This window comes from Epinephelus moara, chromosome 4, assembly GCF_006386435.1.
Source record: "Epinephelus moara isolate mb chromosome 4, YSFRI_EMoa_1.0, whole genome shotgun sequence".
NCBI classification, from domain to species: Eukaryota; Metazoa; Chordata; class Actinopteri; order Perciformes; family Serranidae; genus Epinephelus; species Epinephelus moara.
The window spans coordinates 12,526,048-12,550,669 of NC_065509.1; the positions used below are offsets into that span (position 1 = coordinate 12,526,048).

The 24,622-nt window shown below is 39.7% G+C and overlaps 1 protein-coding gene across 1 annotated transcript in view; it reads left to right on the forward strand.

Annotated features, from left to right (window-relative positions):
• Positions 1-24,622, forward strand: part of pigg (phosphatidylinositol glycan anchor biosynthesis class G) — a 108,018-nt gene that overhangs the window by 45,031 nt on the left and 38,365 nt on the right. The window contains exons 9-10 of the mRNA XM_050042520.1: positions 10,527-10,930; positions 14,889-15,080. Coding sequence (XP_049898477.1) covers positions 10,527-10,930; positions 14,889-15,080 — 596 coding nt within the window. The remainder of the gene's footprint in view (positions 1-10,526; positions 10,931-14,888; positions 15,081-24,622) is intronic.

Genomic DNA, 24,622 nt, shown 5'->3' on the forward strand with positions numbered 1-24,622 from the left:
CCAATTCTTGCCTCATCTATGGTCCAATAAACAAAGAGAGAGACTTCTACAATGAAAAAAAACTCCCATGAAATTAATACATTTTTGGGAAACACTGGTGCACTGTATGAAGTCCATGCAGATTTCTGGTGGGAGGGGCTTAGGAAAGAGAGGGAAGAACTAGACGGGAGGGTGCATTTTCAGATTCTGCTGTTTTAGCCTTTCTTAAAACTACATACCCCAGCTTTAAGCAATGAATGCATCAAACACATTTTTACAGTTAACTGTAAGTATTTACAAATATTTAGACCACACCCTTTTGTCTAAATGACACAAAGATGACACAGTGACCACTAAATTAAATGGAAAACATTAGTTACTGTTCATTATTGCTCCAACTTAACATTAATTTCTTAAGTGTTTAACCTGTGATAATTTGTTTTTATTAACTGACTAATTGTTCAGTCTAAAAAACTGTCAGAGAATTGTGAAAAATCCAAAAATCCTGACATTGAAAAGCCAAATAAATTCAATTTACAGTGACATAAAATGGAGAATATAGGAAATGCTTACATTTTAGAAGTTGGGACCAGAGAATGTTTGGGCATTACACTTAATAAATTAATAATAACTTAGTAAGAACTGATTATCAAAACAGTAGTTTCAGCACTACTGTCTGTGTGTTATAATGAATTATTTATGTGAAGTAATGCAATAACGCATAGGTCTATATCTTAAAATGCATGTAAAAATAAACATCTACAGGAGAGTCAAAGTGTAGGATCCTGATTGGCAGACCAGCCACACAATTCAAAGACACAGGCTATAAAAGCTCATAACACTATACATTTATGGACAGTAAACTGTACCTGTAATCTGTCTTCAGCTATAAAAGCTGTTGCTTATATTCATTTAGTTCTGACTCCTGCTACAGATATATTTTTAACTACAACTTTAATAGTCTTAGAGGGACCACATACAGTAAAGCCACATTAGCATTTCAGCTTCCTTATATTGACCTGCAGTTGATGCTGGAATCAGTTTTAAAACGTTATTGATTACTTTGAAAGCAAAATATGGATCTGTTCCACGTATTGGTTATAAATCTTGTTCCAAAAACAGAGAGTGAACATTTACGGTCATGGCCCATTTTCATGGCCAAAATCTTCATCTCTGTAATGACCTGAGTGAGGAAATACAGTTAGTAGAGTCTGTGTCCTCTAACTCATGACTGACAAACTCATTTTGATATTGAGATTACATAATAAAGTAGTTTTTATGCTATATTAGTGTTGGATGTGAATTTGCAGGAAAGATTATTCTGACAGGATTGAATCTGCTTTTGCCAAATTGCATCTTTTGGGACAGTTTTCAACAACCTTTCAGTTTGCTGAAATACTTCCAAAATACAGCTTCAGTTACCATTCAGGAAAAGAAGATATTTTGCAAAAAAGTTTTAATATAGAGACGGAAAAGGTAAGACATGATCTAAAGTCAGATAAAGTGTTGTTATAATCGTTTGAATCAGTTTGGTTCAAAGTGCAGAGCTGTGCCTGCTTTGGCTTGACAAATGACTGCATTATGGATGGCATCCAAACCTTTTATTAGAGGTATCTTGATTAGTTTCTCTGCAACGGGAAGATTAAGCACACTTTCTAACTCACCACTCCAACAAAAATGTGATTAGAATTCCAGTTGAATGAATTTTAATAACCTAAAGGTGAGTGTACTTCATTTAAACAAAAGTAGTGTCTATAAAGGAGGTGACAAGTTGGCGAATATATGAAAAAAGAAATTGAAGAAAACAGAAATGCCAAGTGTGAAATACCAGCAGTATTAAAAAAAGAGCCCCTTAACAAATATTATAATTGAGTCTCATATAACTTTTGGAAGGAGCCCATAATACAACAATTTAGCAAGCTTTCTTTTGTGGGTGGATTGCAGGAAAGTGGGGGCTAGCACCATGTACGTGAAAGTCTGTCACTGAGTGATGGTGTGAGGCTACTGGCCTTTGCTCTTTTAAAATGAATAAGCACAGATTTTTTTAGCTGGTAACATCTTTGCCTTTGTGATCAATCATCTGATCAAATTCCTTTATACAGAAGCAGTAGGGCTGAGCAATATGGGCTATAAATAATATTGCAATATTTTTAGACGGTATCACAATATGCTATATATATCGCAATATTTTGAAATCTTTTCTGAACTACTGTAGACTACTAAAATACTAAACTACTAAAATAAACTACAACCATTATAAAGTTAAATAAAGTAGCGACTATTAAATAATAAAGTTAGATAAGAAAGTGAAATAAATGAGTCAACAGTTGTTGTTAGCAGTTAGCATAAGGTTAAACTGTTAAACTGCAGCGCTGTTAAGCATGACAACTGATTCGCTGTGAGCTGGAAACACACTAACAGCTCTCCAGTTCATATATTAATAATATTTGCATATATTTTCAATATATCACACTGGTGCTCCATGGTCGCAAAATGAGACTAAATAGTTGTGATATGGAGCCCTGCAGATACAAAGAAGCACGCCTCACCAGCTTACACTATCATTAAATTCAGTTTAAGTTTAACTGTTACCGTGCCTGTGGATATTCTCATTTATCCAGGTCATAGTTATCTCAAGGCAATTGAATCGAACGCAACTGGACTTAGTTTTGTCTTAGAAGACGTTTCACTTCTTATCCAAGAGGCTTCATCAGTTCATGCTTGTCTGACTAGGCTGGAACTAGTCTGACAAACTGGTGTGGAAAACCCAGGTATTTAACCTCTGAGGAGATCATCACAAGGCATCATTAGGTGGGTTTCCATCCACCTATTTTTATTCGCATTTTCAACAATTGCGAAAAGAAACTTGAATGGAAATGCCAGAAATTCAAAAAAGTTTTTACGCTTGGAGGGGGTGGAAAAGTCAGCGTATCGATATTAGGAAAATGCGACTTTTGGCAATGGAAACAGATTTAGCGAATAAACAATGACGTAGGCTACCGAATCCTACTTCTACTTCACACACACACCTGTGTGAACTTAGAGAGAGGTAATTACTCCAGTGTCAGGTGAGTGTAGGCTATTTCACAGCTTACCTGAATAGACTGGATGTGTTGAATACCGCTGCATCATGTGCGCTGCCTGGTGTACCAACACAGACATCACAGCATTATGTAGGCTACGCTGACAACGCTGATATGAGTGTGATGAGAGCTCTCGCAATAGCCAAGAAGTTCCCAAGGAATCTCTCCATCTCGTCGTAGTCATTGAGCCGGTAATTGTTTACATCAGTTGTGGACATGAGACGCTCTCAATGACGTCATCTCACGGCGCCCTCTTCTTCTACGGGTGTTCTTTTGCATTTTATTTTTCATGAGAAGCGCCACCTCCTGTTGACTGCCAATACTCGCAAAACAATAATGAATGGAAACGTGCATAAATTCGCATTTTCTTTTGCGCATTTTCACAAATGTTCATGTTCATGAAACAGCCATTTTATACATCCTACGTGGAACCAGCCACGATACATCGACTATAACTGATGTATTGCCCATCCCTAATACACAGTTGTTGTTGTTGTTGTTGTTGTTGTTGTTGTTGTTGCTTTGCAATTCTATATTTGTAGGTTGCTGACACAGTGTGATGCATTTGTTATAAGACCATAGCTACCATTAGGAATGGCTAGAATGTGTGTGCGTTCTGAGTGTGCGTTTAAGTGAGGAAGAGAGAGACAGATAGAAACAGTGGATGCCAGAGAGCAGATGGGTATTGGTAATCGGAGCAGAGGAGAAATTATCAGGAAAGTTGTCAATTGGTAGTAACTGAACAGTTCAGGTTTCAGTTTTTCTATGAATAAATGCTGCAGCTCCTCAAGACCTAAGTAAAGTAAACAAAGTCTCCCCTGTGCCTCCACACTGCGGTTGGCAAGCTGAAGCTAGAAATTTATCTGGCCAGGTTTCAACATTTGAGGCTGTGGGCATGTTTGTAATTGTCATGGGATGCAACCTAGGTCTTGTCTGTTTAACACAGAGGCTGTTTACATCTGGTTTTAACATGTGTCCTGGGTGATACGATCACAAGTGAATAGCTTTAAGTCTGTCTGCTCACACCTGGCATTAGAATGCATTTACACATGTGTCTTGAGTGAACACTTGTGATTGGATCTCACTTTTCCGCTCTACATGCAAATAAGTCTGTACTGGGAACAATTAGTAAGAGCTTGTCTGCACACATTCACAGTGACTGGGCTGTTGGGACAGCTGCTGCTGTAGTAGTTTGTGCTAACTGAGCAAATATTGAATTGACCATTCACCAGGAGGAGAGCGGGTCCAGAGACAATCCTTTGCATCTAACCTGTGTATAGGCAGCAACAGATAGTTTGCTTGAGTCAGATGAGCAAGGATAGAGCTGAGAAGGGGGTCCTTTAGTATGGCCCAGGACACATTATCATTCACAGTGCTGAAAGAATGAGGACATATGGATCCCAGACCTCTTTTAAATTTGGTCGGAGCGATCGGATCTCTTGGGTGCATTCACACCTGTACTTAAAGCTGTCCACTTGTGAGCCAATCACGCAAAACAAATGCTAATACCAGGTGTGAATAGGGTGCAGTAACACAAACCCTACAAACCAATGCCCACTATGTACTGGCAACTGACTGAAATGGGATGATAAAACTTTTAGATGGGTAATGCAGAACAACAAATTGAGACAAATGGCATGATGATACTGTTTATTTCTTAAATTGAAGCAGTCCTTAATTATTTGACTTACACATTGATTAACCATGTCATGTCATATGCCACTCTAGTACACTTTATGAACAAATATTACTGGGACCACTACAGAAAATAGCAAATGAATATTTAATATCCCCAAATTAACCCTATAGACACTACCAGCGATTATCCCTGTTACAACTTGGCCACAGTTTAGTACACTGACCATACACAGCTCAGCCATATACTAGATTTCCACCTCGTTTTTTGAGTAAAAATATCTATATTTCAAATGAGAAAGCCAGAAATTCCTCCCACAGAGGACTGAGTCTGAAAGGGTGTTTCACAACTGCATGATGGAAAGTCTTCAATAGCCTGCCAGTAGTATATGATAAATCATATGTATTTCCAGGGGTATTGTGACTTATTTGTCAGGTTCAAAGTACTTTTGCCTAAAGTCATAGAGATTTGATACTGACTGGCATGGATGCAAAGATGGCACCAGAGGTCCTCCAGTAGTTTTACGGCAAATATTACATTTTAGACAAAGAGGTCATCATCCTGTCATTTCACTGTGATTTGTCATGATGTAGAGGGGGTCATTGACAGGGTAGAGGAGTAATATCCTTTATCCATCCTCTGCACATTAGGCTTCAGTTAAGGTTGATTGATGGGTGTTTTATTGTATATGTTGGCCCTGAGGCTGCTTAGAAAATGTTCCCTCCCATTATACTCATTATATCACCAGAAGAACCGATCCTAGCTCATTCATTGTTTCAGTCGTAAAACAGTTTTTTTAATTAAAGGAATAGTTCAACTAATGATGAATACTCTATTCACTGTCTGATGGAGGTAGATGAGAAGATCAACACTCATATCTGACCATTAAATATAAGGCTACAGTGAGAAGGCCGTTAGCTTAGCCCAGCACAAGGACTAGAGATAAGTGGGAGACTGCTAATCCACCTACCAGGACCTCTAAAGCTCAATAATTAACACATAACTTTTTTTTGTTTGTTTAATCCATGCAAAAAGCAAAATGTGAAACAACAACAACTGGTTATGTGCTGGACTATTTCTGGTTGAGACCTGTAACTGGCCCCTGCTGATTGGAACAGTCAGCCGAACTGAGACTTAGGCGTTTTGAGAAAGTCATATAGAGAAAGCATGTCAGAAATATAATTTGGTTCTAGCCCCGTAAGTGACTAGATCAGCAGTGTTTTGAAGTTGATTCTCAGCCAATGCAATTACTTCGAATTGGGTGTGATATGTTCACAGTTGTTGTTTTTTTCTTAAATTTGGTTAGAACACATTAAGCATTTTGGCTAAGCTGTAGTTGACCAGGAGCGTTCTGTAGTAGACATGAGAAAAAATGTTTAAAATGCTATAACACATTTGAAATGAATGCAATGATCAACTAAATCCTGTTTAGATCATGCTCTTAGTCTAGCAATAATGTCAAAATAAAATAAGGCTGTCACTGTAACAGTATAAGTATGGTAATTAAAGTTATTGTTGTGAAAAATGTGGTTTAACAGCTGCTTTTATAGATCTAACAGAAGGGGACCAAGTATTGATCCTTGTGGTACTCCAATAATCATTCCTGTCTTGCAAGTTGGCATTAAACCAATGCATGAGAGCCAGACACAAGTTTGAGAAGTGTTAAACAATAGAATGTGGTCCAGAGCATGTGAGCGAAATGAAGCATAGCAGGAGCAGAAGGATTTTGGATGGAGTGCAGAACAGATTTTTTTAAAAAGTTGAAGCGTGTCCTGTTTGTCCTGAGTTAGTGGTGAGCGATTTGAATGGAACGAGTGAAATCTGAGTTAAGCTTGCAGCGATATTGAGTGGAGCAGCCTGGAGCGGCTTTAAACGCAGGAACAGAGAGAGCAAAATCTCCTTGGACGAGGAGTGGGAATTCTTACCAGTCCACCCTGGTGTGATCAACTGTGTCAACAGCAGTAGTGAGATCTAACAATACCAGAATTTGTTAGATACTGAATCAGATATGTGATACATTGCTAAGGCATACAAATTGCAAGTTGAGAAATGGAGTCAAATTGCATCCGTAGTATATTAATAGTATAGTGTGGTATATATGAATACTGATGCTTCCAAATATTTTTCTCACTAATACTTCCATCACATTTGTCTTTCTTCTGCTTTGAAACAAGGCCATGAACACAGATTAGTATACAGAAGACTTGCTCAGTCAAGTAAAACATGAGGAATTGATGATTTTTGAGATTTCACAATTTGCCAACCCCTGAAGGAGAGAGACTCGAACAGGGAGCAGTAGAGCTGGAAAAACATATTGGAGCTTTTTTGGGGCTGTGACATGTATCTCAAAGACAAAGAGGTTGGAGGCATAGAGGACAATTACCCTCTTCGCAGTAATCTAAGGGTGAAAAATGAATGGGCAGACCCTTCTTAACCAAAGATTCTACCCTGAAATATGTGCAGAATAGAAACCCATATTTCATGATAATTTAGTAACATACTGGTTAACTGAAGTTACAATCTCCATTTCGTCGTCTTCTGCGGCACCTGTGGCGATAAGTGGTAATTGCTGATGCATGTTTTGATCTCCCGTCTCAGAGATCCAAACAGTGTTGGTTGTGTAAATTGTTGGATTTGCACTTGTTTTAAAGTTTCATCATCTGTAGTCATTGCTCTTTCCTTCGTTTGTTTGGCCATAGTGACCAAACAAACAAATATGGTTTGTTTGGCCATAGTGACCATTTATTCACAACACTACTTGAAACCAGAAAAAAACAGCACGCTGCTTCACACACCAGTGAGTTGAAGAGCCAGTCTGTTGCTTTAGCTTCACCTACCCTTTCTTTTGGACCAACCACTGCTGGATGATGGAAAACATGTCACCAACTGTGGGCCACTTGTGATTTTCCCAAGAAATGTCACCACAGACACCCAGTTCGTAAAACCCCAAATGCAAGGGCTTCTATCAGTGGGCCATTGGCTGTAACACCATTGTGTTACCTCATTTGGTGATAGATAGTGACTTAGCAGACATTTATGTAGATGGAAATCTACATTATTACTTTAAGTTGTGAGACGTTCATGAAAAACTTGGAAACAAAAATTAAGATTTAAAGAGTTTCATAAAGAACAACCTCTATACTTATAATGTATGAAAATGTATGCAACCTAGAAGCTGAATATCCTAAATTTGCCACAGTTGAGTGATATTGTTTTCCTTTTTTGGAACACAGCTATCAGAACTAAATATTTAATGTCACAGCGTGTTAGGCAAAGTAAACAGGCATATGTGTGAAAGTTGGGGGAAACAAGTAAAAGTATTAGGAATAAGTGCAGTCCCACAGTGAGCTAACTGGTGATAGTGTAAGCACATGCTCAGCCTCTCTTTGTCATCAAGGTGAACACAGGCTGAGATGCTTGTCTATATTTGGTAGTTGTTTGTTGGGCTAAAATATTGCCACTGAACTGAGAGCTTGGCTGAACTTCATTTGAACTTGCTTTGCACGGCAATGTGCTGTCACCACCAAACAAAATGATTTGCATACAAGTGTGCGACTGGACAGTGCTGAAATACCAATTTCAAAAATGTGATGGAAGCATCCACAAGCGAACGAGCACAATTTATGAATGACAGGTCACGGTCACTGTCTGCTACACTGTTGCAAAAAAAATTAGCCTCTATACATGCAGTCGAATGTGAGGAGTGACTAGCAAAAAGACAGCAGCCTGGATATTGTTCCTTTGACATAATGTGGATGTGAAAAGCACGTAGTATTCATCAACAGAGACGATTTTCTCTTTCTGAGTTTGACATGATGTGGGTGAGATAATGGAGCAGGTATAAGTGGTTGCAAATTGAACAGTTTTATTATAAAGGACATGGGTCATTTATTGAGTGTCAGCAGATGAGGGTTTTTTTAATATTGAAATAGACTGGTATGAATCACTCAAGCAGTTCTTTGATCTAAATAATTATCCCACTGAGTTGAACAATTTGAACTGCCACTGGATCCACAGCACAGACAGAGGTCTCCAAGGTGAAAATAGGTTGAGTGTCTAGTCAGGCTTGTGTGGCTGTGGTATTTCCGTCTCACACACCATTTACTAATGGTGTGTGAGAGAAACTGGACCCTATTTTCCCATGCTTTTATTTCTAAGTGACTAATGGAGACAACAATTTTTGAAATTGGTGCAGTATTGAGAGCGACCACTGCAGCCGCAACAGAGTAACAGGCTGCCATGGAATCTCGATGGGCAATTGTGCACAGATTGTTATTGTGTCTCACAACATTATGAAAGGGATTCTACGTCTCCTACATCCTGCGTCTCGCTAGTCGCAAGACTTGTTCTGAAATCTCGCGAGAGGTGACTTGATTCAGGAAAAACAAGGGTGGAAAATGAGAGTTGGAGAAAGAAGTACCGAGAAAAAGTACAGAAAGTGTAGCTTAGTGTTATCTAAAAGATTTTTAGTGTCATGGCTGAATACTTAGTTGATTTAGACAATGTGGAAAAGTCTGCAAGATCTCAAATCGAGACTTCTACTAAAATGAGACTTTTACACTTTTTCCATTGTCCCTCTTGGCTGCACCCATTTGTGTTTCCATTGTCAGTTTAGATGCACCATGCAACGCCAAGCTGCGCTGGACATAAACCTTCCCAGGAGTAGGTCCAAAAGCCAGGCTGCCCTCCCTTAAGCGGGTAGCTGTGACGTCTCGTCGACTGCAGCCAACCTCTGACAACCCCCCTTCTCCCCCCAAAACAAGGGTGTGTGTTGCGAGACTCTATTCACCTCTGTCTGCAGCAGACCAGAGAGAAAGGCGTTTCTCAAAGTCTGTGTGTGTTCAGCTCTCAGTACTTTTGTAGCTTCTAACTGAATATCTGTGGTTTGGAGTTTAGTTTCTCTCCTGCGTCCTGTTTTTACTGTAGATATCTGCTTTATTTTTACTGTTTCATGTTCACTATCAGCCTTATTGGAAGTTGTGTGGGCTGCTTTATTTTGCTGCTTCACAATAAAAGTTTTTACATAACAAAATACCTGGGGATATTTACTAGAATCTACAGGAAATGAAAGCCGTCATCAGTTAAAGACACACCTTCAAGCAGGTAGCCCTGTTGTAATGGAAATGCAAATTCAAAATCCCTGCTGTGCTAGGCCGACTGCCCAAACCAAGCCAAGCCAAGATAGCCCATGCATATCGGAAAGGGGTATTAGGGGTATACATACACTAACAAACAGACCAGATCAGCAAAAGGTAAGGGGTGATATTTAAAAACAAGCACTTATAATGGATGTAAATTAACAGTGCACAATTGTCCACAGGGATTATATTACAGCCTGTTTAGCTGCTGCAGCTGGAGCACTCTCTCTCAATGCTGGACCAATTAAAAAAATGTTGTCTAAATGAGAAACACTTAGAAACAAAAACATGGGAAATTAGGGTCCATGTTGAAAAATACAGAAGTTTCCCTGTTAAATGCTCCCGAGTTAAACTGATTTGTTGAGGCAGCAAACTTACTCCTAAGATTTGGAATTTGGCCAGTGTCTATTACTTTTGTACTTCTTGCCACAAACATGATAATCAGCTAATGTGGAGATCCCAGATTGAGATACTGAGGCACAAGACCTATCTGTCCTACCTGTGGGCATCTGTTTTTTGATTTATAAGACACCAGGCTGAGAAACAAATGAACAGACAAGAGCAAAACAATGACGTCTTTGTCAGGAATGACATATAAATGTTTTTTGCACTCCACTGTAACCACACTAAACACATTTTGGATTTGTTTCCACCTGTTTCTCCAAAGCCTCTCTTTTTGTTCTCTTTCAGTCTCCTTTGAGGAGCAGTGGCAGTGAATGGTCGCTATCGGAGCTGGACGTGTTGCTGCTGGCCGGCACGGTCGGACACACTCTCAGCTTGGCGGCCAGCAGCTTCGTGGAGGAAGAGCACCAAACCTGGTACTTTCTGCTCAACACCCTCTGCCTCGCCGTCTTCCAGGACGTCTGCCGCAAATACTTCAGAGAGCAGAGAGGCTCTGGAGATGACGACGAGCCTATCCTCCCTTCCAAAGACTGTCATCCCTCTGCTCACCCCAAGGCAGAGATTTACTCAGAGAAGTGGCTAGCGTTAGCCACGCCGCCCTTCACTCTGGTCTGCTGCCGACTGCTGCGCTCCCTCAACCAGACCGGAGTGCAGTGGGCTCATCTTCCCGACGTTGGACACTGGCTTAACAGGTAAAGTTCATCATTCCTCTGAAATATATAAATACAGAAAAATATTAAAAACAAACAAAACAAAAATGCTATTTCTCATAATGCTGTTTTTATTTCACACCAACATTTTTGTCATGACAGTTGTGTTGTCACCAGTCCCCACATCTTGCCTCTCACCCAGTCACATGCTCCCAGCCTTTTAGCAAGCTCAACAGCTGCTACCAGATTAACAGATTGACACCAAAAGCTCTGTTTTAACAGACTTGTACACAAGAAATCACACATTCACGGCAAACACAGAGTTTACATGCACAGAACAGTGGTTACACATTACGAAAATGTTTTTTTATATATATTTTAATTTCAAAACTCATTCCATTTGTGAGCAGCACAATGTTTTAAACTATTTTTTTAAGTTCTGTTTGAACATGTGGTTTGAATAAATGTCTCCTTCCCTGACATTATAATTACTGGATTTAGGTGTGATCAGAGAGTAGAGATTAGCCAGTTAGCTTCCGTTAGCAGGACTTATTTAACTCAACAAGGTCAGTCAGTGTTGGAAATGAACTTTTTCTTTAACTTATTCACTTGTGGTTATACATTTTTAATTCTCTCTCCTTCACACCACACACACCCGCCTGCGGGTTCCTCATCAGCTACAACAGCAGTGGAGAGACAGTTGTGTGTAAGACAAGGACGGTGGTTTGGCATCTCTCTGTTGTAGGGGATGTGAATTGAAACACATCCAACATGTTAACGCACATTTAATGGATCCACGCAGGTGTGCTGATCACCAGGATGATGAAGAAAAAAAAACTGGAGCCTGCCATCTCATCCCACTGCTTTCAAGCAGTCTTTCGACAAAGCGATCTAATTGTTTGTTAAATGTTCCCTTTGTTTACCCGCCGCCGTGGCTGGTAGGTTGATCAATCTCAACCACATTTGGCCAGCGGTGGCTGCTAATTTCCATCCCTGTTAACGATGCTACCTAGCTGGCCAGCAAAGTTGGCTTGTAAACTTGGATGTTTTTACTAGGCAGCAGAGCAAAGACAGAGTGTTAACAGCAGCAGCTATCTGGCTGATTTAGAATTACTGTTGGCAGCATTATGATTCCTAAGAGGTCCCCGAGGGAAAAGCCACACCACTCTATGAATAGCAAAAAGATCGAGTGGTTTGTCTTTCTCCTTAGGTTCTCTGAAGTATTTGGAGTTCCCTATTAAAGAACATGAAAGAGCTGGTTATATGAAGTGATTATATAGAAGTTTAGAAGTCTATCTGGAAGTATATTTGATAGAAAACCTGTTAAATGCATGCATTAATGAGTGTTTGGCTCCATGTCTTTTTCTCTTGTTACTCAAGACAAACTTTACAATTTCAACTCCCACTGGCGAGGCTCTAAGAATAGCAAAATCTTCAGCATGTTGTTTGTTCTGTCCAACACTTTTATGTGTGGACTGTAATGAACATGGGGCTGCTAGCAGAGCTGAGGATTATTAGCCTTTTCTTTTTTCTTTTTGTAATGCGGATGTGTGGGAGCATGTGGCTGACCGGACATTACAAGAACTCATTTTCAACACAGCTACATTGGAGGGTGAGAAGGGGAACAAATCTGAGGTAAACTCGAGGTTTTAGTGCAAGTCTACGGAATTCAAGCGAATGGGCTTCTTTCACTGTTTAAGTACCGGCGTTCAGCAGTCACACGGGGATAGATTCATTGTTAAAAGGCAGGGATAGCAATTTGTGCAACAACAGGCGTCTCAGTAGACTAGAATACAATGCAGTGACAATCTCCATTTGTCTCTCCACCTACACATGAGGAAACAGATCAATGTAACAAGTTCACTTCTCTGGAGATTATTGAAGGCCATTATGGGAAATATAGGAAATAGAGGAGGCCAGTTGAGTGAAATGTAAGGAAATTACACTTGATGACAAAATAAATCCCAGAATAATTTGGCCGTCACACATTTAAGGGAAGGTATAACATTATACAAGTCTTCTCCTGACACCGTAACATTTTTAAGGGTATTATCTTGGTGGAGAAGCTGACAGGACCCTACACTTAATATTTTAAAAAAGCATTCAAGAAGGGAAAATAGCTTTCTGTGATAGCTCAGACTGTAGAAAAACGGTGATTTTCTCAGTAAAACTGACAGTTTCAGAGCCATTAATATTCTGTCAAGAGCACGGGGCAAGGGATTATGGTTTGTTCTTTAACATGCATCACATTGAGGAATAGAGATGTGGATTCTGACCTTTTCCCTGTCCAGCGTTGCCCTTTCTTCCCACTTGCACTGCCTGTTGCTTGGATAATGAGATCTAGGTACTGTTACGCCTCGTCTTGTCTCAAAAGCGCCTACCACTGCTGTCGGATCCAACAGCTAAATACATAGTTTTCATTCAAACTTGATATGTCCTTTGAGGTCTTATTACCTGTCTGTGCTCAGTGGCAGAGTAATTTCAAACTATATAGCCTTAAATTCAGTTAACAATTGAAGATCCATGCCTCTTTAAAGTTTGAACTATTGCTGGAGGATTCGACTGACTGTTTCATCTCCTTAAAATGTTCTCTATTGCTCAATAAATAGTCCATTCAAGGTTTAAGCTTTCTTCTTTTGATTGATCAAATAATTAAAGTGGAAACAGACAACTTTTCAGCTTTTCGCCCACTAAGTGGTATTGCTGTTGATGCCACTGTGGCAGACAACCAGATCACTTTCCTCAGAGCTTAGCAGCTACCACAGTTCAGTTACTTTGGTTGTTCCACTATCCAACATGTCTACTCCTGAGGATTGGAACTGCAAAGAACTCACAATAATACTCTTTGCTAACAGGGGATAGCTGCCGATAGCTACCGGGAAAAACAAAGTGCTATCCTCTTCCTGTTTTGGCTGTGCAATAGTTGATGCATTTTCTTTGTGCGATAATACAAGCCTTCATTTACCTGGGAGATCACACCCAATGGCAGACAGAGCTGCACAGTAAAAGCGAGGCTTACAGGGAACCAATCTAAACGTAGATGGTGTCATTGTTCTATAGCCATGAAATGGCGCAATTAATATTTACTTCATAATAAGTTAAAGCTAGAGTTTGTGACTTTTATAGAGATAACCTTTTGTCATATTTGCTGAAACTGTCACTACATCCTGACAGCAGTGCATGAGTCAGAAAACAATCAATCACAGCTGAGGAGTCTGTAAAGCAGCTGTCAATCGTGTCGGTCACTGTTGTGGTCAAACTGTCAAACTGAATGATGAAATATGAATCAAGATTCTGTTACTGTATTGCCTTTTTTTCCCCTCATGTGTTTTCAGGAACATATTTTAGTGTACTGTTTAGCTGTGAAATGAGAAAGTTGGTCCGGCTGGTGGGCGGTGCTTGGGTTTTCTGCTCATCCCTTCTAAAGATGACGGCTGGCTCACAACCGCTCTCATTTTACAGCTAAACAGTACATCAAAATGTGTCTCTGAAAACAATTTGAGATAAGAAATAGACAATGCAGTAACAGAATCTTGATTCATATTTCATCAGTGCTGTCTAGTGACAGTTTGACCGCAGGAGTGATTGACAGTTCTGACTCCTCAGCTCTGATTAGTTGTTTTTTCTTCAGGAGCTGGATTCTAACAAATGCCATTCGAGGCACTACAAAGGAGACGAGGAACTTGATTTTTTTTCCCACAGATTATCTGTGTCATCTAATTCAGTTATATAGTGACAGTTGTCAGCAAATATGACAAAAGATGTACTACTATAAAAAGTTATGAACTGTAGCTTTAAAGTAAATAAACTTTCTATTTCCATTTTATTTAATTGTCATTATATTTCATGGTATAATAAAGAAAATGTTGAAGGACATAGAATATGTAAAGTAAATGTATTTTAAATGGAATTCAGTCGTAACATTCAAAGGACTACTTCATATTAGAGTGCACAGCGTTTCCCTAACCTCATGACTGTGTCTGTCTTTTGTTCTGTCCAGCTCTGAACACAGGACAGTACTCTCCCTGCTGGCTGCCTTCTGTTTGGTTCTTATCTACCTCCTAGTTCAAAGACGGTGCTCGTGGGTTTCTAAGGTTGCCCTTGCGCTTGGACTTTTGGGTGTCTACAGCTACCGGGCAGCTGTCGGCAATGTCTTGTTTCCCTGGCAACACTCTGGTCGAACTACGTCCAAGTAAGTTTTGTGAACCCCATGATCGTGATTTCATTCCCCATAACAGTTGGCAAATTGCTGTCCTCTGTTAGTGAGTTGATTTACAGAGCGAAGTGCTGGGCTGCTCTGATGCAGCTGAGCGTGCAGGCTGCAGTGCTGCATGTGTCATTTGAGAGTAACTCTCACACCCGCATCTCTTAAACCATGATGATGAATTGCTGTACAGTTTTCTTCTTTACATCTACCTACTGTAAATCTCCCCAATTCATTGTACTCAAGTCCTAAAAGAAAGTCTGACAGCATCTTAAATTAATTACTGAAAGGCCGAGTCGCCCAATCTATGACTGTTGATTTAAGTTGACCATCTGTAAAAATTGCAGTAGTATCGACAGTTCTTTTCTCCTCCAACACAAGTCTCTGGCACAGCCACCATACCTCCACCCACCCCTCCTGTCCTCTGTGACGGATGAAAACAAAGTCACATTTTCACAACACAAAGGAGTAAGCTAATTAGTGTACAGATTGAACAGGGATAGGGAAGAGGTAATGTATCACTGTGCAGAGTATTGGGATAATAGTTTTGTAAATTTGCTTTTCATTTGGCTCGAAAATTAGTTGTTTTTTTTTCGCTTCCATGACTGAAATACAAAACCTCTCCATTGTGGAGCAGTAAAAATGTCAGTAGTTGGAGGGTTTGGGAGTTTGTAGAGACTCCTCAAGATGTGCAAAATACTGTACAGGCCAGAAATCTTAGCACTTGATATCAATGAACAGCAACTAGTTTGTAACTTTAGATATGATTATTAGAGGTAACATAAGTATATGTTTGTATTTAGCCATGCAGAGTGGCTTTCGGGATGTTAATGAGGGTCTGTCTGTGTGTCAGTCCACCACTTTGGTCCAGACTGGAATATGTCAACCACTATCGGATCGACTGCCATAAAGTTCTGTACAGACATCCAGTCTCCCCAGAGGATGAGTCCTAATAACGTTGCTGATCCCCTGACTTTTGTTTCTGCACAACCAATGAACCAGTGAAATATCTCAACATCTACCAGATGGCTTGGCACAAAATTCTGTTGACATTCATGGTCCCTTTATGATGTGTCCAAGTGATGTAGGTGATCCCCTGACTTTTTTATTTCCTTTGGTGCAACCAGAAGGTTCATATTTGTAGTTTCGAGCAAGATGCCTAAAGACTTACTGTATTGAATTTATTGCCATGAAATTTGGTCCAAACATCCATGTTTACCATAGAATGAACCGTATTAACTTGTGATCCCCTGACATTTCTTTTTAATGTTCAATTATTCAAACTTTTGGTATATAAATAAATACCTGAAAAACTGGTGACATTCCTTTCAGCTTCAGTTGCACTTTGTGTTTAGTACTGTGTACTAAGCACTAAGCATCATAGACTTTATAGTTGATGTAGCTATCATGACATCACCCATTGGTTTTATGGACTCGTTCTGAAGCCTGGAGTTTGGCATTTTGGCTGCCACCATCTTGAGTTTTTGGAGCCAGAAGTGTGCATATTTGCTCAAGAGGGTGAAGCTGTGAAGGAGCGAGGGGTGGATCTGACTGAGAACCTGAGGTGACACCTTGCAGACCACCTGTCACTCAAAGCGGGCAAATCCTTAATTTTGTGTAACTTTATGCCTTCATAATATTTAAACGGTTGACTTATATAAAAGTTCAACCCCCCTGTACAGTTGTCATGAAGGGGAAAATTAGCTATAAAGACCAAATGCATTTTTGTACCAAGCTTTAAACATGTTTCTTTGTGTTGTAAAGTTGGACATTTTAACATGGGGGTCTGTACGGATTGACTCGCTCTTGGAGCCAGCCTCAAGTGGCCATTTGAGGAACTGCTGTTTTTAGCACTTTCATGTTGGCTTCATTTTTGAGCTCCAGAAGTTGCCAGTTAGTTTACACGCTAATTGAATTTCCCCTTGGGGATGAATAAAGTTATTCTTATTCTTAATCTACGATGGTAAACATGATAAATATATTATACCTGCTAATAGGGCTGTACCCAAATATTCGGATATTCGAATATTCGTTTCTATGGGTAGGTATTCGTTATGAAAATTTGATATTCGATATTCGTTTTTTTATTTACTTTTTTTTTTTTCTTTTTTTTTTTTTTTTAACATATTTTTTTGGTGCTAAATGTAGTCTTTTGTTGTTGGTAAATGTAGGTTATCAATAAAAATCAAAACTTTTAAATTGCATTGTTAAAAATGTGAAAATATAGTATAGCCTACCAACTGAGCTTGTGCGCACGGCACGCTTGAGCGCATCCGTCTGAGGCTGTGGATCAATGCCAAGTTTTACCACTTTATCACTATTCCCTCTAACTTGTAGCTGTTTTTTCGTTATCTTTTGAATTTAATATGAATTATGGAACCGTTTTTGTCAACGTTTGTTTCCCCCGTTTTGTACAATAAATTATTGTTTAAAGTTTCAACAAGTTTCTTTTGGAGTGCGTGACACAAGTGTGTTTTGAAAACGACCGCGGACTGTCACCTGCTCAACGCATCAGTACCTTCGGATGCCATGACAGTAATAGCCAATAATGTCAAAATATCATTTACAGACCGATTTAACAGACGATCACTGCTGCCCGACCCGCAGGTCCATTTGCGGGTCCCGCGGGTTACGGGTCGACCCGCGCATCACTACTCAGCTCAGTCTATAAGGCTGTACACAACAGTAAGGCTATAGACATTATATTCTATTCAGGCCGGCAGAACCAGCAGCGCATCGGCTCTACAGTGCACGGCACTGCTGATTAACCATTTTATTGCAGCACAGAGTGTCTGCCAGCAACCAATTACTTGCAGATGCTTCCTACAACTTGTTTCAACAGTTCCGATTTAATCAGAAGACAAATTAAACAGGATGACTAGCCAGTGTGAAAATCAAAAGAAAGCATAGAATAATGTACTGAAGGAGACTGTTGTGCCATCACATTATTTTGTGGTTTGAGAGCAAAGATCCGGTCGCCGCTGTGCAAAACGCAATACAATTAGGTCCGAAAAAACCCCGGGGAGGCAACCCCACGTGAGCTGCTAGCATGGCTGTAGACTCTTTGTCACAATAATAATATTAAGTCAAACAGTTCTTTGACAGACCTGGAGACCAGATTTAACTCTAACCCTGAATTTGAGACATTTGTACTGATGTAAGTGCAAAAACTTCAATATCAGGAAATTTTGCTAGTTACTGTGCTGCTTAGTGATAGGAAAGTTGCTTTTTCAAGCTTGTTGGAAAATTAAAACTTTTTTATCTCGATTCTTACATTACTCTTGAGTTCCTCCTGCTATCATTGAGAGATAAATGTTGAGAAGAGTTTGGATTTCTTAAACCTGCAGCTGCACTGAAACCCTTGTGGTATATACCTGAGGGTAAGACTCCCTCAGACCCTCAAACCTTAATGAAGCATACCAGGTTCATAATTACATTTTACACAGTATATTATAAAACAGCTCATGTTCACACAACACGTCTGTGTTCAGCGCCCCTTAGACAATCTGTGCGTCCTTGAACTCAACCTGAATAATGAAAAATCATGTTTAATGTGGGCCTTAAAGATACCTCATTATTCTTGAAGATTGATGCCTCTTTTCACTATACACATCTGATCCTTTAGCAGAATCTATATGAAATAGCTGTTGTTAGCATTGTCCAAAAAGAGAGGAAATTGACAATCTTGCACCTCCTTAAGTGTGGTAATTTTTCATTCTGCAGACTGTAGCTTGGCACAGAGTTATCTCCTACTAACCCCCGTCAGAAAATAATGAGTGTGCAGGGCTGCACACAGTTCTCCTGTCTAGTTTCCCCTGACCTCCCTTCATCTACCACCAGTACCTGGCCTTCCCTAACCTTTCCTGTTCTCCTTGGCAGTCTCTCCTACTTGCTCACCTAATTAAAAGCTCAACCTCTCACCTTTACCTACACAAAGACACCTGACTAAAGCCATGCAGGGACCGAGCCTCATTTTGACGAACCGCATGATTGACAAGGTTGACGTTGACCCAGTCCTTCAGCTTCTTCTTTCGACCTCAGCAAGTTGATCATTATGGTGCTCCGCCTCAAGGATGTATTTTAGAGCTGGTCTGTGGATTGCTTGTCAAAATTCTTTATATAGCTAAGACAAACTCTAATGTCATTAGAATGACATGCAATCCATCTCAGGTGCTGTATTTTGATTACTGTGCAGGGAGAAGTTATATTTCTGTGATTATTAGGGATGCATCAAAAGTGAAATTCTGGGCTGATACCTATGTTTATAATAACAATTTTGCCGATATCCTGTACTAATGTTTTTTTGGTTGTTCATACTTATTCCCTCTTTTGCCAGTGAAACAAAGAAATCTACATTACAAAAAATAAGTGAACTGCTTTAAAGTCATTCAGCCCTTCGTTACACTACCTTTGACTGAGCACAATTTCATACACATGTAAAACCCGCTGACAAGAAAAAGATTTTTTTTCTTTTGCCAAGAAGTTTTACAAGATAACATTTAGACACATTACAATAGCGTTATAATTTACCTTTGCCCTTCCCTTCCTTCCAGCAGAAGATCTCTGTTTGCCACAAACATATTTTGATTGCCTCTGGCATGACAAGACGCTGTTAGTCTAGAGCCCTGCTTTTTTAGCCCGCGCAAAATTGATGTGACACAAAAGAAAAACATCGGCCGCTGCCATCGATGAATGTCATCTTGTCAATAGGCTGATTACAGTCAACTAGGCGAATATCAGCAAATACAGATGTTTGCCTGATAAATTGTTTCATCCCTACTACATAGAATAGTGCTTTGATTTTGTTGTAGCTTAGCTTTCATCCGCTGAGTTGTTGCAATCAAATAATGTTGAAAATTTCCCATGGGTCTGATTTTTTGTTTTGGTATTTTTGAACAACCATATAGTTGAACCTGTGATTATTTTAGATAGAATATCAGAGCCGTTTCTTTTTCTCTGAAATGAAAAAGCCCAGAATGTTACATTTTTCCCTTCTGTGTTTTTTTTTTCCGTCACACCATAATGTGAATGTAAAAAGGTTTGACTTTGTATATTGACCCTTTTTAAAGTCTGGTCTTCCAGGGTTACTCTTTGTGTGTTTTTTATCAGAGTAAAGCCACCTGACAACTCCCCGGTTCCCTCCTCGCCTTCCCTTTGTGCCTGCTGCCTAATTGCACTGTTGCATCTTTCAAAATGGCTAATGGGGTTGAGAACAGCCAACGCTGCTCATTTTAAACGGTTCAAAGAGTTACTCGGATTGATGTCACAGTGGATACAGTTTGCCTCTCTTTCTGCTTTTCTCTCGTGCGCACACACCCGTCCTTATGGTATCATCAGAAATGAACCTAAAAATAGACAAGCAGTCAACTGACAGGGCAAAGATGTACTTAGCATCGCTTTTGCTTAACTGGATCACTGATTACGACCCAAACACTAAAATCAATAAAAAAAAAAAGATCTATGGAGAAAGGAACAATGGAGGCAACATAAAAGATGGAGCGAATCAAATTTCATGAACAAGCGTTCTAATAGGAAGTAGCTCAACATCAAAGCAGCCGGCTGAGGGCCAAGCCTGTCTAAGCCTCTATACGTCATAGCCAAAGTTTGCTTGAGTCTCCGTCCTCCTTCTTTGCATTTATGGCACATTTTACACCAAACACGAAGCCACAAGAAACATTTACAATGTTTGTTTTCATCTGTGTGTGTATGTGCTTCACACTTGCGCAAAACATGACCCATTTTTATCATGTACTGCTTTATCTAGAAAGGGGGCTGTTGTTGTGCAGGTTCCCAATTTAAAAATATTCATGCATACCGATCCCTCTTAAAAATGGAAATGTATTCAAACTCGTCTCAAAACACCTGTGAACCCCTGACACACACACACACACACACACACACACACAGACCGACACATACTCACACACAGAGTTCTGTTTTATTACCCAAGAGGTAAACCATTTTATAACCCTGTTTCAAAGGCAATTCTGTGTTGGTACAACACATCAGTGGTAACATTTAACAAATCATTATCCTCCACTGAATTTAAGCATTGTTCATAAAAGTGCTTTTGTGTGTACTTTATCTTTCTAAATCCTGCTGCTGTTATACAATGAAAATGTGATTTCTTCCAATCTAACATAAAGCTGAAAAAATAAAGACATCAGCACAGGCTGCCAGCAGAGCAGGTATTGATCTAGTGGTTTGTAGTGTAATTAGATGTTTTGTCCGTAGCCATTGTTTTAAAGTCTGCCACTTTGTCCCAGTGGCATTTCAATAGTTGCGACTTCAACGTGCCCAGATTTATCCCACAGAAAGACCACGGCTCAGACAAAGTAGGCAGGCCCTCCTCATTCTCAGGCGTCTGCTTCAAAGCCTTCCTCTGGCAGTGAATTACTTGTTTTGGCTGATTTACTGTAAGCGTTAGCCCGATGCAGGTGATTGATGAAGGGGATATACCAAACATGTTGAGGGGATTGGACGTAGTCTTACCTTTTCTTATTCACTTGCTGGAACACCAGCGCTTGTTTCCAAGGTAACATGAAATCCAAGCAGCTCCTCTGTACCACATCTTGACAAGCTACTGTTTTCTGTCCACTGCTACTACTATTAGGATTACAAAATGCAGCAAATAAGATCAGATTTATTCGACTGGTTGAGTTTTTTCACCGAGCATTGTGGAGGATTCCCTGAGGCTTTAAAATCCCTGGAAGCTAGTTTCACATTTCCTCAGTAATATTCAGTATTCGTGACTAAATAAGCATATCTACATAGTTCACCCCCAAATCAAAAATGTTTGTCTTACCTGTAGTGCTGTTTATCAGTCTAGATTGTTTTGGTGTGAGTTGCTAGGTGTTGCAGATATCAGCCGTAGAGATGTCTGCTGTCTCTCCAATATAATGGAACTAGATGGCACTCAGCTTGTGGTGCTCAAAGCGCCAAAAAAATACATTTGAAAAATTCAACAGCAATGTCTCTTTCCAGAAATCATGACCTGGTTACTCAAGATAATCCACAGACCTTGTTGTGAGCAGTTTCATGTAGGAGCGATATGCTTTCTATGGAGCTACATCCGCCAACCACATTACTGCACAGAAGGAAGAGTGCATCTACTAATCTAGCCATCTCACACTGTCACAAGCCTCTCGTCTATGAGTGGATGCTAACTCCTATTTGTTATTAGCACTCAACGTGCTTTGAGCACCAAAAGTGGAGTGCCATCTTGTTTCATTATATTGTAGAGAAGGCAGACATCTCTACGGCTAATAACCAACTGGGAGCGAAATTATTACTGACTCCGCGGTGGTTCCAAAAAGAGGAGCAGCTCCAGTAGTGTGGAATAAACTGTGGTGTCGTTAGGCCTGGGCATTCTGGATGTTTTATGAACAGCCCTGGACTTTTCAGACTCTTTTAGAAACTTACAGCTCAGAGGGAACTCATTCAGCAGCTCCTCTGGCAGCAGCACAATGTCTCTCCCTCTCCTCAGTTGCCATGTGCACATAGGAGACAGTTTCGACAGTGATTTTGTCTGGTAATGTAAACCTACGTGACACTCGTGGCTCAACAAAAGTCTACATATATGTGGATGCACAATAGATATCGTAACATAACAGCCTGTCAGAGGTTACAGTGTGATCATAAGTGCTATATTGTAGGCAACTGGATTTACTTGCGTTTCTTGAAGACGTTTCCCCTCTCATCCAAGAAGCTTCTTCAGTTCCAGAACTGAAGAAGCTTGCCTATGATATAGCACTTATGATTACCATGACGACTGAGAATCTTCACTGACATGTTACAGTGTGATGATTAGGGGAGAAATGGCAAAACATAAATGTCCAGGTGAGAGAGAAGGAAAACACCTGTTGATTTTTGTATACATATCCCAGGGTGCATTTTTTGTGTTTGGGAGCTGTTTAAATATGTAATTTGTGGTCGATTTTTTTATTTTGTTGAACTATTAATACTGTATACAGAATGTGAATCTCACTCTGAGTTACTGTTGTTGTTTACAAATTAAAGAAATGAGAGATCATTTTTGTTTAGTTTTTACTGAATATTTCAAGACAAGCTGTTGGGGCTGACATGTAAAACTACATCACTTGCGCTGCAGTTCTATTTTCTTAAATAGATAATATTCTTTTTTTTCACATCGTCAAAAATATCGTTATTATTTTAGGGCTATATCGCCCACCCCTAATCTAGACTAATAAATAGCACTACAGGTAAGAGGACAAATATGTATTTTTGATTTCTGGGTGAACTGTCCCTTTAATACTTAAAAATCTCAGCTCATCTGCCTTATCAGGACACTGTGTGTGGCTTCATCAGATTTGAATGACAACTCCATGACTATCTTCAGTTCTTTGATTCAAACATTGGTAAATTTTGATTGGTGCGTGAATGTACGAAGTTGTGTTTACAGCATGTGCACGTGTGTCTGCTAACAATCCCACAATGCAGTGCATCGCATTTAAAGATGCAAAAATCACAGACATAAGAAATGACAGTGATTCATAAATGTCTGATATCTCAATTTAAAGCTGAATACAGAGTAAACTATTGAGTGTCCATTATAAAGGGAATGATGATTGAGGAAATGATTTCCGACACAGTAATTTCTGAAACAATATTGATCATCCATTAAATAAAAATATGATCATATATTTAGTATAAAAAGCAATACCAGACAGAATCAGTGTGAGTGATGCAATTTTGGACATATTATTAGGTTAAGTCATTTCCTATGAACCTGACTAGATATGCTTTGATTCATTGATTAATGAATACATTCAGGATATGGTGTTACTGTGTCTGCTTTAATGAACGTTTAATGACCTGCCTCATCTTATTAATCTGATCGTGGCACTATCTAGAAAGATTTCTGTTATGTTTCAGGGCTGTAGATCCACATGTTTTCTCAACAAATAATGCCAAAAATAACAAAATGCACTCTTAGCATTGTTCTTTAAGATAAATGTGCTGTGCTGGAAGACACAGCTGAACACCATTATCACAACAACTTTGGCCTCTTCGTTGTTATTGTCCTGGAATAACAGCGAGCCCGCTGTGACCTCGGTGTTTGCATGGTGGTCTAAGCTGAAGCATGCTAAAGGGCAGCTGGAGGACTTTAACAATCTCCTCAATACAAAATGACAATAACATATCTGAGGAGGGCTGATAGGATTGTTGCTCAGTACTAATGACTTAACAATTACACTGTCTGTAGTCTGGAACAAAATCTCCCTCTAGACTGAAGTTCCAAGATGCTTTGCACACTGCCACCAAGCACACACTTCAGACGCAAATAAGAATGCAGCATTATTAACCCAGCATTTGCCATCGTAACATGCTGCTCCTTAAACAGGCAATTAGCTCGCTTACACCTCCCTGTTGGAAACAGTTAATGCTGTGCAATGTGTGTAATACAAGCTGTGCCTTAAGTGGACAGCATCAGAGGGCAGGGACATGTGAAGTGTTGTTGCAGTTCCTGCTGCTCGTCTGTAGAGTCAGATGGAAACAGATTACGTAAT